This window comes from Rhyacophila brunnea, unplaced genomic scaffold (genome assembly GCF_057557595.1).
Source record: "Rhyacophila brunnea isolate RB1 unplaced genomic scaffold, BYU_Rbru_1.0 scaffold_15, whole genome shotgun sequence".
NCBI classification, from domain to species: domain Eukaryota; kingdom Metazoa; phylum Arthropoda; class Insecta; order Trichoptera; family Rhyacophilidae; genus Rhyacophila; species Rhyacophila brunnea.
In genome coordinates this window covers 29,721,666-29,741,355 of record NW_028232806.1, presented here as the reverse complement: position 1 = coordinate 29,741,355, position 19,690 = coordinate 29,721,666, and the positions used below count along the sequence as shown (strand labels likewise).

The window sequence follows — 19,690 nt, the reverse complement described above, 5'->3', positions numbered from 1 at the left end:
CTGTAAATTAAATCAGTGAAGATAAAAATAATTTTGGTACCTACCGCATTTCTGGAAAATTAATATTTAATTATCCTGTGTGTTGACTAAACGCGAAATGATGTCGGTTATTTATAATAGGTATAGAAAATTATTAATTCATAAATTCTAGTGATAAGCTTACTATTTCACAAAGTGCAGTTTCATAATAATCATTATTCATACAGTGTACAAATTGCTAAAGATAGTGTACTTATATAGAATAAGATGGCTTACGTTAAAAGTAAGAGGTATTTATCTACTATAAGAGATGCAATCGTTTCTTAAAACTAATCCAATAAAGATTTAAGTAACTCGCAACATGTATTATTAAAAATATAAAATATACAGGTAATTTCCCAAATGTAAATAACGTTTTGTCAAATCAAAAATAACGCCGAATTGATTTCATTTTTCAATAAGATAGGTTTCCAGCGTACCCTCAAAAATTACAATCCAAAAAATCACCGGCGGCCACTTTATACTACTGACATAAAAGTATTAAAAAAAATGAAAGTCCATATCAATATAATATATTGCAACAATCATTTTTATTATTTATAAAAAAAACATACTTTACATTATTATTTACATCTCAATGCTGATAAAACTTGCCTCAACAATAAAAAACATACACAATTAATTTACAAACAATAATCAAATGGAGTATAATAAAATAAGATAATTATTTAAACAAGTAAATAAAAAAAAAACTATTAACCAAACGATAAAGATGATCACATCTTTGCAACAACAATCTGAAGTGATGTATAAAAATGCCTTGAAAACTTTTAAGAAATGGTTAAACATGCTTCTAAAAACAACTTTCAGCAAAACCACCTGTCAAAATTGCCGGCGATTATAGTACATAATTACTAATAAAGTAATAATCAATGTAAATAATGAATTATTGTTTACGCTCCAAGATGGAGGCTTGAAAAGTGTCTGTTGGTATTGGAAATAAAAAGTCTAGACAAATGTACTATTCTCCACAACTTCCTGTCTCATTTAATTCTAAATTAATGTCACCCACTGAAATTGTGATACTTCATTGAAAGTGTTTCGCCACGTGGCTAAATACTCGTAACGCTACATAATACAAGTACGTGAGCATTGGACACACATTAGTAAACACCCTATGCCTGAGCTACGCTAAACACAATGAGAGGTCACACTTGAAAATGACGTTCAGACATTGCACAGCGTGGCAGTGGCGAAGGCTCCATAGTAGGCGATTATTTAAAGCCTACCTACTAAGAAAAATAGATCTTCAAGCAAATAATTTAAATTAAAAAAAATAAATACACTGAAAAATCCAAGATAATTGATGGTCATCTATCGTCAAAATTCAGAAGTACATAGCTTTATTTTATAAATTAGTAAGGTTTAGAACCATAACTACTGCCGCATAGATTCAACTATGTTATGAAATATTCGATGGGAATTTAAGATGTGGGTTGTATGCGTTTTTAGTCACGTGACACCACTGACGCCAGTCTGTCTGGCTTTTTATTCCGAAATCATAGGCTGTTTAGTTAGCGCTTACATCCGCACATTTATTCAAAATAATTAAGGTAATTTAAAAAATAATTTCTATGAGATTCAATCACATATAAATATTGATTGTTGTTAAAAATATAAAATAATTTATCTCGCGATTTTTATTTATCAGTTATTTATACCTAAGTCTGTCTTTTAAATATATAAGTATTTTAAAATGTCTAGTTTTACGGGTTAAATTATAAATTGTTATGGAACATATTATCCACAACAACGGATATTTTCAAAGATGATAGATAATATATTTTGAGCATAGGTATGTTACGTTTATAGGAAAATACATAATTCAATCTAATTGCTTATTTATAAACTAATTATATCAAACTAATTGAGATTTTGAAATTTCATCGATTTAGTGTACCTATTCATCAGTAGTAATATAGGGTTATCTTCTTATTTCCCGTAAATATATCTGACAAGCTTGGTTACTCCACAGCCTACCTCTTTCCAAAAGTCACCCTTCGCCACTGCAGCGTGGCATGGAGAGATGTATGTTGGGCATCACGCGTAAAGACAGAAAAAGGATCAAATGGATAAGGAAGCAGACGATAGTATGCAACGTAATTAAGAATGCCAAAGACATAGATGTCATGAAAAAGGATGACCAATGAAGGAATGTGATAACCCAAGGATACTCGAGCGGGAATTCAGATGGCTGCCCCAGGAAACTTTGAATTTACGAATGAATGCCTTCAGCAGTGGGTTGAACAGGTTTTTGAACTGCTTCATTGAAATTTAGGATTCATAATATGTAAATATTATAAACCAACGTTGCTTTCCAGAAAAAAGATGGATAATGATTAAAAATTATTAAATGAGATAAATAACCATTAAAAATTCAGAAGAAAGCACGAATCTGGATAGGTTTGCCAAGTCTGGAAAATTCGTATGGCAAAGCAAACTGAAAGACTTCTTATGGGCATTAGTTGTTAGTTATGTGTTCAACACATTGGATTTTCATGCTGAATCAAAACAGTAGATATTATATGTATATAAAATGTATGGAGTCAGAAGAATTATGTATATCACAATATTATAAACGAAACGTGTGTCTTCATTCATATTAAACAATATGTGTAAATAGTACACTAGCGTGCATCATGATTGTGAATGAATATCATCTCTTTTTAAGTTGTTTTGTGGCAACATTCTTGTCTGTGGTCTTAATTGTGATACATTTCTTGTCCATAAAGTGGAACAAATCCTTGGTGTTATACCTGTAACCTTCGGAAACCAGGCCACGGTGGATTGTATCAATATTGACCGGCTCATAGCACAATATGGCATCCCGTAGCTTGTTTCGGACAGATAAATAGTTGTGGAAAGCGATATGAAGTGGGACTCTGCACCCATGGACCTATTGACAAAGAAAGAATATATTAATAGATTAAAATTATGTATATACAAATTATATACGATTCAAAAGCACTTTTTGTGACGTTGTACTGAGATGGAACAACAGAGCAGAAAGATAAAGTTATTAGGGGTTGAGGTGGCGAATCCAATAATCCAACTTGGGTGGAGAACGGCTCATATTTTACAGACAATAGGCAGTTTACAATATTTTTTCTATAAATTATCATTGTTAATTTGCGAGAATTAAAATCAAGCGACTCGCCCTGGTAAAGGACAAGATCCGACTGTTATTATTTCCTGTTCCCGAGGCCAGGTAAAATGTTTGTTATAAGACCGTCAGAAACCAGTTTCAGCCTTAGAGGCCATCCATAGACTGAAACCGTATGCGGTTTAGAACAGTGTGCAGTAATAAATAAAAAACCGAACGATACGTATGATTCAAGAAAATATAAAAACGTGGTATATAAAAAGTTCTTTTTATCTTGTAATTATTTACCTTGGTTTTTTCCCTATTTTGAAAGATCCAATCATCGGGATCACAGTTCATTTGTTTTATAGTTATTCTCTCACAGTTCGGAACGTATATATTATTACTATCTTCTCCTAAGCCTGATTCGATATTATCATAAGATTCAAATGATTTTTCAACAGTATTGATTTGTCCGCTGAAGCTCTGAGATAATTGTTCCCCTTCAATGTGTTCTGGACAGTTTCGTTCATCAGACTGGGATATAATTGGTTCACATTGACTTGGAGTAGATGCTGAGAAATCATCTTTAATTTTCAAACGTCTTCGTTTCTTTTCCGGTGGTAGTTTTGTTGGCAACTTCGGATGCGTTTCGTTGTAGATGTGCTCTAATAATTGAACAGCTGTAACAAATGATAAAATTTAAAGATATTCAATTTTATTCTATGGTACCTAGCAAGACCTGCCATAGTCAGTGTGACACGAAACTATAAACTTCGATGGCAGTGCTAGTTATTGTTCATACTTCGAATGCAATATGGTAAACTATTTATAGAAAATGATGATTGTTGTATATTGAAATAAATGTTAATAATTCGAATGAGATATGCAATCGAAAGTCTTCATTTAATGTTAACAGTTTATAGGATTACGTTTGAAAATAATCAATAACTATAGTCAAATTTTTATAGCGTGTCACTTGTCGAAATGAATGTTCTATCTCTGGTTCATGGTGAGAGCATCTATAGATGATAAAATATTATAAGTGCTTTTAAGTAACGACGCCGCTTATAAAATCCTTTTGTGACATGCCACACTGTACTACAATATTTTTTTGCATGTGGCATTAATCTTTTCTACGCCTCACGATACTACTATGGCAATATCTGGAAAGCCGCAGATTTTTAACGATACACGTTGAATGTAGAGCGAAGCTCTTACTAAATCGCTGTAATATTGATAATTTGCGGCTTAGTATTTTATAGTTATTCGAACAGATGTTACTGTGTTTAATTTTTTAGATTCCGCAAGTCAATCGACAATGGCTAGTAATTTGAGTTTAAAGTCGGACGAGATAACTCGAAAATTGTATATGCAGCCTGTCGATCATGGCCTCATAGAGCGAGAAAACTTGCTGAAGGTATAGAACCGCTAAAGTAAGGTAAAAAGAATCTATTATTACTCACCTCTCTTACGTTTCAATGGCTTCAACCCAAACCTTGACAGTTCCTTTAACATATCGGGTGTATCCATTTTATTAAAATCCTGCGCTGGAGTGACATTACTGGTTTCGATCAAGTATTTGTTATTATCAGGAGTAACAGCACCAATAATTGCAGATATTCTATTAACGTCTCCAGCATTACATGTGCTCTCGGCATCATTTCCAAGAAATGAAAATTGTTTATCAATTTTAAATTTATTTCTGTTACTATTTGTACAGTTATTAAATGTCGTATCATTTTTAGAAGTGCTCGGTTTACTATATTCAATATATTCATCAGGTCTTTTATCTTCAGAATTATTTTCAGTCAAATTACTGAGAAAAGTAGAATTGCACGATGGAATTCGGTCGAATAACGAAGAACCGCACAAGTTTAAATTGTACGCAGGACCATACGTATTATTATCGATTATTTGTGTACTCCCTTCATGCATTCTTGGAGTAAGACGATTATTTTTTTCTTCCGATAAATCAGAAGAATCTTTAGATACAGTACAATTTTTATTACCAATACTCAGCTTTTTTTTGAGAGACCCATCATCTTTTTTGTTGTATGGTATACTCATTGAGTAATTGAATTCTTCATCGGATATGATAAAAACATCATTACAAGCAGAACTCTCACCGGATAATTCATTTTGAGACTTATCAATACTTGCAACACTCAAATTCGTTCTATTTATAACAGGAGATATTTTATAAGAAATCAAACTGTGATTGCTTGCATGTTTGTTATCAACTATAGAATAAGACATAGAAACATTCGAATAATTTTCTTCAGGCGACATTGTTTTGTCTTTATTCTTTGGGGATTTCTGTACAACTTCATTGTAGCACTTGAGTACTTCGTTAGAGTCAATACTTGACATACTAAAATTCGTTGTACTATTCACACTAAAACTAAGTCTGTGTGCAACAAGCATACTTTGACGGCTAACATGTATTTTAGTGTCTTTCTTATCAGTAGAATATGACGGAGATTTTGGTGTATCACTGTCTTTTGACGATTGGGTCAAATCAATACCATCGGGTGAAGTTTGTAAATTTTCTATACACTCATCAACAGAAGGAAAATCTACTGTCTTTCGCTCTATGTTGCTTATATTCAGATTGTTAAAACTTATATCTCGTTTTTGAGTGCGTTCAAACATGTCTTCATCAGAATTATCACTACTATTGTCTATATTAACTTCACTCTTGTAAGAATAATTATGAGATTTTCTAATTGAATTTGAGCTGACAGGCGATGTTTGAAATGACTCATAATGCATAATGCCATTTCTTCCTTCATATACACCACTAACATCAATATTTTCTGAAGTATTCAAAATGGATTCACCTCTCTCTACGTTATGTATAACGTCAACAGGTGTCTCTTTATCATCACCATCTTTAAAAGAGTCCAGTTTATGATCTGATCCTTCATCAATATTTCCAGAATAATTTTTATTTGATAAACTACTTTCAGAGTCATTTTGAGTGAGGTCAAATGATTCTTTGTGAATTGAAACTGCTTCAGCTCTATCCTGACAAATATTAATTGGATCATTAACCACATTCAACAAATCAAAACAATCTCCTCGATTCTCATCAATAGCTGAAGTATTTTGATGTGATAGACTGTTTTCAGAGTCATCTTGAGTGAGATCAAATGACTCTTCATGAATTTTATTAAATGAAATTTGTTTAGTTGTATTTTTACAGATACTTATTGGATCATTGACAAGATCTAATTGATTTTTTTCATTGTTACCAACACTATTAGAAAGATCTTGATCTGTTAAACTATTTTCAGAATTGTCCTGAGTAAGATCAACTGACTTTTCAAGAATTTTACTATCAGAAACATTGTCTGTATTTTTACAATCATTATTTAAAATTTCAGCATTACATTCTTCTGATATATTTGCCAAAGGCTTCGAAACTTCCTTTTGAGACCTTGTAATATAAATTCTTGGTAAATCATCATCAGAAGAATCGTTAACAACAATGGCACTACAGTGATTGACGGTTTCGAATTTTTGATTATCAGTCAGAAAGACATCACCGGTATAACTGTCGTCCCCAAATATATCAGGGGACGAACATCTACTGGTGTCATTAAAGATGTCTTCAACTATTTGGGAATTTGACTGAAGATCAACACTGTCCTTTGATTTAAGACTGCAAATCACATTAGAAAAATTATCATCAGTGTTTAATGTATTCAAATCAAATGTTATTCTTTTACTAGACTGAGCAGAAATCATTGAATATGTCCCACTAAGTAATGTATCAAAATTATTTAAAAATATTTCAGATTCTCTAAAATCTAATGAATGGTTATCTCTTTCGGGGCTCTTTTCTCTGCCCGGGATACTGTTCCAATCCCTCAGCAAACACCCGATATCAGATTTCGAAGGCGTTACTAAACTGGACGTATAATAAACATTGTCATCTTTAATATCTTTATAAGAGTGGCCAGATTTTGTAAACATACAAGAACAATCACACCATACGTTATTGAGATAGATACTGCTAGGAATATTATCGGGAGAGTATGAATCATTAGAAATGGTTGAAACTGATTCGAACAGTATCTGTGAAACGGTATCTGATATTCGTTGAGTTTTTTCTCCTTGTGATCTAGTCAACAGCGGATAATTAGTACGGCGTTTCTTTATTTGCTTTCTTTTAACGTTCGCTGTAACATGTGTTGAACCGGAAGTTCGTTGTACTTTAAAACCAAATTCATCCAAAGTTTTTCTAATTTGTTTAATCCTCTTCTGTTCAAACACTTTTTCTTGACTTCGTGTCAATTCTACTTGTGTATTTTGTGTGTCGAAATCTTCGTTATTTTGATAATCACTTTTTTGAAAGTCAGTAATGGAACGTGACAACGCAATTGCAAGTTGTAAATGCTCCGGATTCACATCAATACCGGCGGAAGTGCATTCTTTTTCAAACTGCTGTGTGTATTTCACCAAGTCATCCTTCTTTGAATTCATCACATCCCGTATATCTTTTTGTACCTTCTTTCGAGGTGGTTTGTTTTTCCTCTTGACTTCTTTCTTAGGAGTGACGGCTTTACGTTTTGGTCTTTTATCAGGCTGAAATTCCACTTCGCTTTCGTCTAACTGGCTACTTTCTTCCGGTAAACTTGACGTAATAAAATATTTACTGGTCTTATCATCCGTTTTTATTACGTTACTTCTTGTTGCTCGTTTATTAGGTTGAGCACATTCCGATGGAGTGTTGTCAACAAACAAATGTTGTAAACTTTTAGTCCTTTGCAAGCACCCGGGATTAAGGTTATTCTTCACGTTTTTCGGAAGCTGTACGCCGCTGCGAAATAAAACAAACATGGTAATAAGTTAACACTTCTTTATTATCAAACATCTTTGTTTATTTACAAGCAAAAATACAACTTATTATCTACTAAACTACAGTCAACTGAAAGCACAAATATGCTGTATCAATTTATACATTTTTAATGATAAATTAAAACTGCATGACTATAAAAAAATATTAGGTTACGGTTACAACATCCATTTTAATATAGGATATTATACTTCCACTACTTCAACACTATTTATGTTGGATCTTCAGACTACCTCCACCCCTCACCACTGGTGTCTAAAATCTCCATTGTGGCGTGTGCGGTAGGTAAAATATTAACAGTTGCTGTATTCTGTTTTTTTATTACATTTAAAGTGTGTCAAATTAATAAATAATATCCCTTATTGAATATTAGACTTCACAGTGTTACTCTGTGATAAAAATTCACCCACCAGTTGACGATTTCCTTTACTTTTTTCAGTTTTAATTTAGACATTTTCAAATCAGACTAGACTTATGAAGTTGCGGATGACGGTAGTTGTATTAATGAGACGGTTTGCTGTTGAAGTCTTCGATCTTTTTTCGCATCTCATCAGCGGAGGTGTACGTGTGTAAAGATTCAGACAACCTCGCGACGTGCTGTTTGTGCTCATCGGAAACGTGATAGGCGTACTCTTGCGCCTTGCGTTTGAACGGCTGCGTGACCGGTAGTGAGCTGAAAAAAACGAGATTATTTAATAACTTCACTTACTTGACAGCTTCTACTATATTATTATGCAACATTTTTGAATGTAATAAATTATTTTTTTTATTCATAGAATAATTCACAAGATTTTAGAATGTAACATTCTTTATTGAATATACCCGACAACTACTATAATCTGCCGTTATTTTTACTAGTCAAAATCACAAAATCAAACTCTATAATTCGCCGGTATTCGTATGTAAAATTCAATAGTCCGCCGCTTGCCTATATCAGCTGTTCGCTATCGTATTTAACGTAGCTGAAGCATGGAAGAACCAACCGGGACGAGCAATAATTTAATTGTGAAAAAAGCTGTGGCCCTCCATGAATCAAGATGATGAAAACTGGGAACCGGCAAACACAACAATGGCCGATGGCAGTTTTCCATAAACAATCTTGCTCTAGTGTCCAAACACATCCTACTTAATAAACCAAGAAACAAATGAAAACCTATGTTACGGGTTGTTGATACACCCCTGTTACAGGCGGGCTTCTCCCGGTGTAAAATAATCATTTAGTAGCTATAAGTCGAAACGTAACCCTGACCTCTAGAAACGGCTTCATAAAACATCTAATCTGATTCCTTGCTCAACCACGTAAGTATTTTTTAATCATAAGTAAAGGCCTTCGTCCGGTGTGTGAAAATCGCATATTGGGCGGAGGTGTAATTAAGATAAATTTAATTTAATTTAAAAAGTATAAATGATGATGGATGAAAGCGATAATTTTAAGACTAAATATAATTATTCAAATATAATAAATTTTGCCGCGCATTGTGCGTGAAATCCTCGCGCGCCGGCGCCAGGGTCAGGCTCGTGATTCGCCGAATCAAAGATCATGCGATCAGATTTGGCCAATCACTAGTCCCTTTTACTAGTTGGCGTGGGTCTGAGGAATTTAAAAAGAGAAAAAAAGAAAAGTGAGCGTCCCTTTTTCAACATGTACGGACCTGCGAAACTTATTGTTAAAACAAAATATGTAAACGTTTAAAGAAAATGTAAAATATAAGAAGATCACGTTACGAGCATGAAGGACTGTGTTTTATTTACACTCCAATCGTTTATATCTTTTTTTTGTGAATCTGGGGTTCGATGGACACCTGAGCTAGCCGCAGGAACCCCGGGTATCTCATTGTGTTACGTTTTTGATCTCAATTAGAAAATTTCCATGGGTAAATTCCGTTGACCGTCATTGTTTTATTCGGTTCCATCATCGAAAGCTCGAATTGAATCGTGTTTATTATTTGTAACGAAATATATTTTATATTGCATAAACCGGTGTGGTATATTATGTTCATTGTGATTTATGTCTTAGAATGTTAATTACGGGCTGTTTTCATTTTTTTTTTGATGATATAGAGTACTATATACTTACCAAAGGATACCCAACTTCTGACTATCAAGGTCATAATATGGGTCTTTTTACGCCATAGGTTAAATATTTTTTGGATATAATTGACAACCTAACCTCACTATTATACTACACAAATCAAACAAATAAAACGCATGCAGACGCATTTGTGTGACTGAAGCAATAATTGCTTTGTTTAAAGAGGGTTACAGTCAATTTATTGATTAACAACAATGTTTATTTATTAATCGTAGGAGAGTTAACGCGTAGTCATTTTTTGTTGAATGTCAGTTTGAAAAAGCCTAAGCTGTACAAATAAATATTTTATTTGTGATGTCAGGTAACACTTTAGAAAATATTTCAGAATCTATAGTCGTATGTAGGCTTTTAACTTATCATACCGACATGCTATTATTATGTAGGTAAGCATAATATTATTACAAAGATTTGTCTCGAGAGATAACAAAAAGTATATTATTAGGTAAGAATAACATCCATACTTCAAAAGTAAACCGAAGCAGACACCCACAGTTAAAACTCCGAATGTTACAATGTTGCGAACTCGAAATGCAGGGGTTCCTCGCAACTTTCTCGGTTTTCGATCAGTAGTATCTACCCCGATAGCCATTTTTGTTTTTAATTTTCGAGTTTTTGACAGTTTCGGAGATTTAGATGAGTTGCAAGCAAAAAAAATATTTTGACAATAAAATGTTGCAAGCATAATTATATTAACATATTGGTCTTGTACCGTGGGTCTGGCATTTCTGGCAAGCTTCGCGAGCCGTATATACGGAGCCGATCTCGGCAATCGGCATCCAATTTTAGAAGAAAAAGAAAAGGTAAATAAAACAACCATAAACCATAGATAATATAGTGCTATAAACAAGGTGACAGAAGTGAAGTGGCGGCTTTTGCCAATTTACAAACAATTATGCGATTATCGCAGGCATTGCCGTGTATAATTGTGAATTAAAGTATATTAAGTTGATGCATAAATTCAACACCGTAAGACACCGACACAATATGTACATTGATGTGATTTACAAAGCGTTTCCAAATTGTTAGGTTATCTACATAATAACGCTGGTCCTGTTCGAATTTCAAGATGTTTTCAATTTGCCGTTTGAACCATCCTGCCACAGGAATCGAACATTCCGTGAGCTGCTGCTTCTTCAACTCGGATGAAAGATGTCTAGTCACTGCAGGCGCAAACATTCTAAAAGTATTTCGTTTGATTCCCGATTTGGACAGCAAAGAAAAGACGATAGGTAAATACTTCTTATATATTACTTTTCACCTGATAACGTTTCAGCGTCGGAAACTAGTGCAAGCACACAGTCGCGCTACCTTCTTCCATCCAGAGCCTCTTGCCATGTCGAAACCACAACGTGTAAATCAGTTATGTACATAATACACCATTCCATATATTATTTGAACACCTTATCTTGAACAATTTATGAACATCTACTGTAACATTTCTAACAGACAAAAGTCATTTTTCAGCCCATACCATGTTGGTTTTTTGTCAAAATTACTATCTTTATAGGCCCTCGCCTAAAAACTGAACCAATATAATATACTTTATATTAAGCAAAAGGGTGGTTTTTTTTATTAATTGCTGATGCCTATATCAGGCATGACCAACGCTTAATCGTGGCATGGATTTTGGTCAATCCACTTGGCATCATAGGTCGATAGGAATTCAGTTATTAAAATATGAAAATGCGTGTACATTTAGTTGTAATAGAATAGGATCTTATTGAGAATTTGAAGGGGAAGCATTAAAAATTCCTATTTTTATTTCCTCAACCAGCTTATGTGGAAGTCGTTTTTAAATTAAGCCCGCGGGACCTCCTCATATCACTTAATTTGTATAGCATCACTCATGACCCTGCCACAGGAGTGAGAGAAAGAGAAGATGTGAAAGCTTGCGTTTTAAACTGAAGTGTAGTTTCCTCCTAGTAAAGAGTTTGACGATGATGGCAATGAGTGCCCATAACACATTCGATCGATTTTATAGCTATAGTCATGTGACATTGATTGGGTACCTATCTATACAAAATATGACAGAAATGTCAGATAGGATAATGTGTTGCCAAGAATTTACTCATTGAGTAATTTTACAATAAATATCTGAGTTTGGGCTGCAGACATGTTGGGCTTAGTTTATAAAACTATAATGACATATCGAGGGTTAAGAAACGAGACCTCGTAAGTGACAAAATAACTACTTTACAGACTACTAAAGACTACTAAAGACTTGCCTGCACACTATGTGTTTGATATTAATTGATATTATAAATCGGTGTTTTTTGTCATCTATAGTGAATGTATGTACTGTCCAACAAGAAGATTTAGGCACAAGCCGGAAATCGCTGTCGTTGACTAAAGAGAAGCTTGTTTAGTTCACAGTTTTAACACGTGGATAACTCGTCGCTAACCGGGGGGCGCTATAATCGAAAATGGGAGGAGCTTGTTAGTTCACAGTTTTAACACGTAGCCAAGAAGAACTTGTTCGACTATATGTCGTATGAGGATTTTGGCTGGCGGCAAAAAAATTATGCATTTTCTAATTATCATTAGTTGAATAGTTCACATAGTAAATACGAGATGTCATTTCAATCGTTTTTGGAAGCTAAATATATTTTTAAGAATTTTCAGTTTTCGTCGGCAGATGTCGATACTGCCAATATAAGTATTCAATAATGCAAAAACGTCTTTTGAACAAAATGTCACTTACGAGGTCTCGTTTCTTAACCCTCGATATACAAATTTTATGCAGTTTGTTAATTGACCATTATTGCAATGCAGGTAGAGTTTATTTTTCTATCACTTTCATCTGTATTTATATGTTTATTGAACATACAAAATTTGAAAACATCTAATTTATATAATAATATATACCCACCAGAAAAAATCGCATTGAAAAAAATACGACACCCAGCGGGACCTGAGTCTGTAACCGTTGGATTTGCGCCAATGTGCTTTTCCAATTAAGCTACAGACATCCTACTTAATTATGACGAATTTAACTGGTTGTTCTTATATGAAATGGTTATCAAATTTCATTAATAATGTATGTTTTTAGTCATTGCCAAGGTAAATCTTCATTTTAGTAATAAAACGCAGAAGTTAATACCTCTTGGGATGCCGCATCTGACTTCTTTGATTAATTAATCTGTATTTGATTTTAGGTGACAATCCTCCTAAAATGAAACTGGAATGCCTTGCAAATTATACACTGTGGGGGTCCATCATGTGCTTGCAAACAGTCAAAGTCCAAGGGACCGGTAGAGATCTACTGCTTGTGTCTTTCAAGGAAGCAAAGCTAGCTGTACTCCAGTACGATCCCTCCACACACAATCTGGCAACACTCAGCTTGCATTACTTTGAGGAAGATGATATGAAGGTAAATATTTTAAGTCTTGCAAGATATACATGTCATTTTCTTTTTAAGGCTGTACTTCAGCTGGGGCACGGTCTTAAACGATTGTGACTAGGCGATGCGATGATTGTGCAAACGACGCATGCAGAACAAAACATAATTTGTCATAAAAAGTCAACATGCGTCCATTTAATGTTATGTTTATTGTTCTATTACTAATAATAATAATATATTTATTGACATGTTTTCTTTTTCAAGTAAATGGGTAACGTTTTTTAGTCATCTTTACACGATTTAAGAATTAATTCCCCCTGTCGCCATCGCAAAACAAATTGACGTGTTCACAGCTCGACTTTCGCTCTCCGAATGCCAGCCAGTCCGAAATTTCGTTGCACCTATAGTTGAAAATTATTTGCCTTTGCACTGAAGTGCCGTCTTAACACTTTCTACTCCTTACAATCATTTTATAATTCTACATTCTTTAATTTTGTCTATAATTAGTCTTGAATTGAATTTAAATTTATTACCTAGTAAAAGGGTGTCTAAATTTGGAATCTAAATAGAAGGAATCTTATACACATTCCATATTAGTAATTTTGAAGGTAGTTCGATTTTCAAATCAAAAGTTTGTACTTGTGGTTGTATTGTACATTATTTTCTCCTTCTATTGACAGTCCCAAAACCGAAATGGCGGCTTGCGTTTTGGTTTGAAGTCTGTTACTTTGTTTTCATAACCAACATAATAATATTAAAACGTAAAACACTGAGAAATGCATATCGTGTGGTGTTACTGCCAAAAGTTGGTAAGTCTCGAAATCACGTTATGGAGTAATTAATAATTGTAATTTGAAAGTTTGATGTGCCCTCTAAAATCAGGCATTATACCAATTTTTTTTGTGTTTTATGTGCATGTTCTATAATATATCGGATGGCCTTGATTCTATTTAAACTGTTAACTCTAAATTACTAATTTATTGACTTACCAACTTTTGGCAGCAACCCCACACAATATGCATTTCTCAGTGTTTTATGTGATTATTGATCAAAAAATAATGGTCAATGTGTTGCTTATAGCTGTCTAGATAATATAGATGAGGAAGTATCTTTGTATTCAAATGTCTGCTTTGATACAGTATTATGTCAGATGCGTGAAGCGTTTAATTGAAGTTGAATTTAATTATACGCGAAGTATTCAAGGCTTATTTTGGCAATATTTGCACATAGAAACATGTATGTAATTAACTAATCGGGTGAATCTGAAATTATACTCGAATCACAGTAGAAGTATGAATCTGCGATGTGAAGTCACTTGTAGGCAACTTAATCAGTAGACTAGAGGTCCTTTCTTTGCTTCAATTTCATACATTTAGCTTCCATCTCTATAGAAGTTTCTTTTCGTTTTTTTAACCCTCGATTTTTCGAAAAGTGATTTTATTAGATATTAACAATGTATACAACTAAATACACATTCTATAAAAAGGAAGTAAGCCGCAAGTGCCGAATTATTATCTAAATTCAGGTTTTAGTTAGGCTTTAATTGAGTTTTAATTTAACTAAAAAAGCATGTACCCTCAATTTTAATGATATTTCTGTAATAACTTCTTTAATTATTATTAGATCGAAAATACATTACACCAAATCATCAATCATCATGCAACCAATGTCTGTGCCTATTTTAAAAAAAATCTTAAACCAAAATCATTCAAAAAACGTTTTTTGCCACTACTGTAAAATTTGTTCTGTGAGGGTTACGCCCTTTTTCCTAAACACGGTCGATTTGGTTATTTGTTTTTCTGTCGTGTCTTAGGGTGGATGGACGAGTCATAACAACATACCGTGGATCAGAGTGGATCCGGAGAATCGATGCTGCGTGATGTTGCTGTATGGACGAAAACTCGCTGTCCTTCCATTAAGACGAGAAACTAATGCTGAAGACGGCGACCCACTTGATGTTAAACCACTGGACTCTAAAGCAGTAAGTCCCGTGGACTATATATCTTCTTCTTCAACAACATTATGAATCAATCCAAAGTTTTGTCTCTACAGAGTCTTGTACAGTCGTGAACATCTCTTATTGAACAATTATTTTTAAACTTAATTCACTCTTCGGCCATATCTGCCCCTTAATTGAAGCATATGGACACCACGCGGCGCCTCCAAGAATCCCTGTCGCTCGCCAGTCTCCTTGCTTCGTTCCAGGTCAAACCAGCATCCATTTCTCGTAAAATTAAAATCTGTTAATACAAACCTCCACTCTGTGGAGGCCCATATATAATCTTATTAGGATCGGATATGGTCGAAAAAAAAAATATACACACGATCCCAGTATTAAATATATCATATACAGACAGTTTTATCCGATCAAAAATAATAGATATCATTTTTCAATAAAAGTTTTCAGCGCACCCTCAAAAAATGCAATTTAAAAAATCACCAGTCACCACAGAAAGCCAAACGTACAAATAACTGCTCGGAGCATTGATGTTTTTAGGCTTATCAACATATTCACGCTATACACAGATATAATATGAATCATTTATCAAACAGAAGTGTATCCTGTTCGTTATTGGAATATTATAACTATTGAATTATTTAAAAAAAAGTTTTTTTATATAAGTACTGAATTTTATATTATTAACGACAATTTTAAATTTCATCGCTTTAGTATGTTGTTGTCATTAGTGTGTACCTAATAGTGCCTGTTTACTGGCAACAATAGTGTGTAAATTAAAATCACGACAATAATTGTTTACACACAAAAGTGCAGACTGTTTCGCCAATCTCATTCTTCCAGCATAAGCGAACACTTTTGTTGTCGTTGTGTGGTGCCATTTTGGTTCGGACAGCTTTTGAAAATCGGTAAATGGCTGTGCGCGGAATCCATCAGGTTCGCCACTATATTTTTACAATTCAGAAGTCGCTGAATTTTTTTTGATCCATGCATGCAGTCTTGCAACTTGCACGGTAATACGTGTTTACACTTGCATTTTCTTGTTATGGCCGCAGTAAATCCATGGACCTATAAACGGGTCACTCATCAATAGTAATATAATATTACTCGTCATTTATCTCCCGCAGACTATTCGCTATCATACAGACAGTATAAGTTGTCCACTGAATAAAACCGCTATGGTATATAATTCAGTTTTTTCATACTGTAATGAGCTTGGTTCCAAATATGAACACCGGACGATTTTCATTGGTGTATCATACATTTTTTTGTTTACCTTACAGCCTCAGGTTGTATCAGCCAAGGCGCCCGTCATGGCATCATATGTGATAGTTCTTAAAGACTTGGATGAAAAAATCGATAACATCATCGATCTGCAGTTTCTTCATGGATATTATGAGCCCACATTGCTACTGCTGTATGAACCGGTGAAAACATTTCCTGGGTAAGTGTGATCGCATTCACGTCAGTAAGGTGTATATGTTTTGAAAAAAAAATATATTGTATTATTTGTTATCTTGTGTCACTTTTAACTTTGTATTGTTGTGAATACGATGAGATATATATGGGCCAGACTTCATGTACCATTAGAGTAGGAGAGGGCATATCAACTGAAATATTACAGTTTTTATTCTTTGGGTTTTCAATAATCTTTATTTATATTATAAACAAGTATAGTAGTTTTCACTCTAATAGAAGATATCGTAATAATATGATAACTTGGATAGTAGTATGTTATATCCAATTAATCAATTGTTTCTTTCTACTACAGTCGAACTGCCGTGCGAATGGACACATGTGCGATGCTCGGTGTGAGCTTGAATCTTCAAGCGAGAGTCCATCCTTCCATCTGGGCGGTGACTGGTCTGCCATTTGACTGCGTTGGTGCTGTTGCCATACAAAGACCTCTAGGTATACTTACGTCATAAGTCTGCTTCTCTGATATCGTAATGTTCGTACAAATTACATTTGAAACGTTGACAGGACATTATACATATAAAATTGAAAAACATTCACAATCAGGTAAAAATTTCATTCATATTACTTTTTAAAGGTGTTGTTATCATTCGACACTTATTATTTGAACAATAAATCAACCATGATGTGCTAAGCAACCTGATAATCAAGTGCGGGCTGCCATTTTGTTGACATTCTATCGTTTTGTATGTGTAATAATTGACACGTTATGATTATTTAGTTACGATGCAAGTTCATCCTTAGTCAGGTCGCAGCACTAAATTGCAATATCCGATGGTAGTGCTAATTATTTATTTACAGTTTACCATATTGTTTCAAAGTATGTATAATCAATAACTAGCACTACAATCGAAACTCATAGTTTCATGCCTCGGCCTGAATATAGTAAGTGTACTAGCACTACAATCGAAACTCATAGTTTCATGCCTCGGCCTGGATATAGTGAGTGTACTAAACTATGATGAGCACTTGCAGTGTTGCCTATGGTGGAGGTTTTCAGAATTTAAAACATTAGAGCAGGGGTTCTCAATCTGGATGCATGCACAACCAAGGGGTGCGTGAGTGAAGGAAAGAATTCATTAATTCATGGCAATCTTGGCCTCGGGTCCTTGTCAAATACAGTGCACTGATCAAAACCCTTTTTAACCCTACGGTTCTACTTGTACCTAGTGAAGTGAAACCATGTGTTACTTGAACAATTTCTGAAAGAATGTACGGATTTTATAAAGACTTTTTGCTAACTGGGTGAAAAGTCACTGTCATTGATTTGCATAATCTAAAAAATTAAACACACAGTGACATCTGTTTGAATAATTATGAACTACTAAGCCACAAATTATCGGTATTACAGTGATTGTAGTGAGAGCTTTGCTCTACATTCAACGTGTGTCATTAAAAATCTGCAGCCGGTCAGATACTGCCATAGTAATATCGTGAGGTATAGAGGGGTTAAGGAACCACCACAAAATATAATATTCAAGTATATTTTAATTAACGACTATTTTTTCAGTGCTTAAAGTGATTAACAGTAAAGCTATTATCATTTGTTTTGTTCATTTGTCATCGACTACGCAGAAGAGATGTAGCAGATAAATAATTGTATTGTTGTTCTGTTCTTAGGGGGCTGTCTTATCCTAGCTGTCAATTCTGTGATATATCTAAATCAATCTATTCCACCTTATGGAGTGTCTTTGAACAGTATTGCCAGCACTTCTACCAATTTTCCCTTGAGTAAGTATATTTTTTTCCACACACACACACCTAAACTTGAAGAATGAAAAGTATAATAATTGTAGATAGACAACGAATAGTGTTTACGGTTTGCTTAACAATTATTATGTCACATCATTGTTCTTATAAAATTGAGGTAAATATATGTGACTTCGAAGTAAAGTTAAAACCACTTTGTGATATTTGGCTTATATTTTCATTTGAGAAAAATGAAAAATACTGCACGCCATGATTGACAAAGACCAGAAAAACATAACCGTATGTTTACAAAGAGATATAGTAAAACCTCGTTAATACAAATTCCTAGAGACCGAAAATCGAAAAAAAATTCGAATTATGAAATGTATGGGGGAAAAATATTAAAATTTTGAATTTTTTTTTTTGATTTTCATTAATTTTGTTTACGATCATAGATTTGCCTACCAAATTTCCGATTCCGTGTGTGTTAATGGTCATAAAATGTCAGGATTATTTATACTACCTTCTTAAAATAAGTAATTTATGATGTTTTAAGAAAAATCTGTCACAATTTTCAATGACTGGCTCATGAAATAGTGTACTTTATTACGATTTATTGAATATTTTTCTATGCTAGGACTCTGAAATAATTTCGAATTAGAGGTATGGTTTTATATGAAAATAATGTTCAAGGGACTTTTTGCGAAAATTTCGAATTACGGCGAATTTCGAATTATCCGTGTTCTTATTAACGAGGTTTTACTGTAATTAATATAATACTGCATTATAGTGTGCTGGCTTTTCTGGTCAACTTTGCGGTTGGCAATTAGAGGCGGGAAAACTGGTCGATTTTGAAGATTAAGTATACTTACTACCAGTATAAAAAATACTTAGTATCAAAACTTGTTCCAAAATACTTCTTACTAGTATTTGGAATACTATATAATAATATTCTTGTTAACATAAAATGAATAACAGTGATATTTTAAACATGTTTTGAGCCGTCATAACAAGCCTGTGCGTCATCTTACCACATTCGCGAGGGAATGTGCTACTACACAAAATTTATGACCTATTGTTCATACATACGATTATGTCATTCGAATGCATAGACTAATAAATTAAAATATGTATACTTGTATTCAAGTGCT

At 33.7% G+C, this 19,690-nt stretch overlaps 2 protein-coding genes across 5 annotated transcripts in view; one reads left to right on the top strand and one right to left on the bottom strand.

Moving 5' to 3' along the window:
* Positions 1–554: 554 nt before the first annotated feature.
* On the bottom strand, positions 555–10,743 carry LOC147075219 (uncharacterized). 3 transcript variants are annotated; one of them, XM_085943164.1, is made up of 5 exons: positions 10,539–10,737; positions 8,396–8,658; positions 4,588–7,949; positions 3,431–3,804; positions 555–2,935 (listed from the first exon to the last, which is right to left on the bottom strand). In XM_085943164.1, exons 2-5 carry the CDS (start codon positions 8,437–8,439, stop codon positions 2,696–2,698), a joined length of 4,020 nt encoding a protein of 1,339 aa, XP_085799290.1. In that variant the 5' UTR covers positions 8,440–8,658; positions 10,539–10,737; the 3' UTR covers positions 555–2,695. The 3 variants fall into 3 exon arrangements, 2 of the variants coding, with proteins under 2 accessions (XP_085799290.1, XP_085799291.1); XR_015070075.1 differs by lacking the exons at positions 555–2,935; positions 3,431–3,804 and having other exon boundaries at positions 7,811–7,949; positions 10,539–10,721; XM_085943165.1 differs by lacking the exons at positions 555–2,935; positions 3,431–3,804; positions 4,588–7,949 and having other exon boundaries at positions 7,975–8,658; positions 10,539–10,743.
* Positions 10,744–10,808: 65 nt separating this feature from the next.
* Cpsf160 (cleavage and polyadenylation specificity factor subunit 1) overlaps positions 10,809–19,690 on the top strand; it is a 43,381-nt gene continuing 34,499 nt past the window's right edge. Inside the window, exons 1-7 of one of the 2 annotated variants that reach the window (XM_085943163.1) lie at positions 10,809–10,877; positions 11,104–11,306; positions 13,233–13,447; positions 15,231–15,398; positions 16,658–16,818; positions 17,146–17,285; positions 18,471–18,581. In XM_085943163.1, coding sequence (XP_085799289.1) covers positions 11,144–11,306; positions 13,233–13,447; positions 15,231–15,398; positions 16,658–16,818; positions 17,146–17,285; positions 18,471–18,581 — 958 coding nt within the window. In that variant the 5' untranslated portion in view covers positions 10,809–10,877; positions 11,104–11,143. Of the gene's footprint in view, positions 10,878–10,901; positions 11,307–13,232; positions 13,448–15,230; positions 15,399–16,657; positions 16,819–17,145; positions 17,286–18,470; positions 18,582–19,690 lie in introns of those variants that run through there. The other variant, XM_085943162.1, reaches the window with a different exon arrangement.

Coding starts and splice junctions, on each gene's coding strand:
- LOC147075219 (XM_085943164.1), bottom strand. CDS start 8,439: ATGTCTAAATTAAAACTGAAAAAAGTAAAGGAAATCGTCAACTG. Junction 3,805..4,587: donor GCCATTGAAACGTAAGAGAG/GTGAGTAATAAT, acceptor CATTTGTTACAG/CTGTTCAATTATTAGAGCAC. Junction 2,936..3,430: donor AAAATAGGGAAAAAACCAAG/GTAAATAATTAC, acceptor CTTTGTCAATAG/GTCCATGGGTGCAGAGTCCC.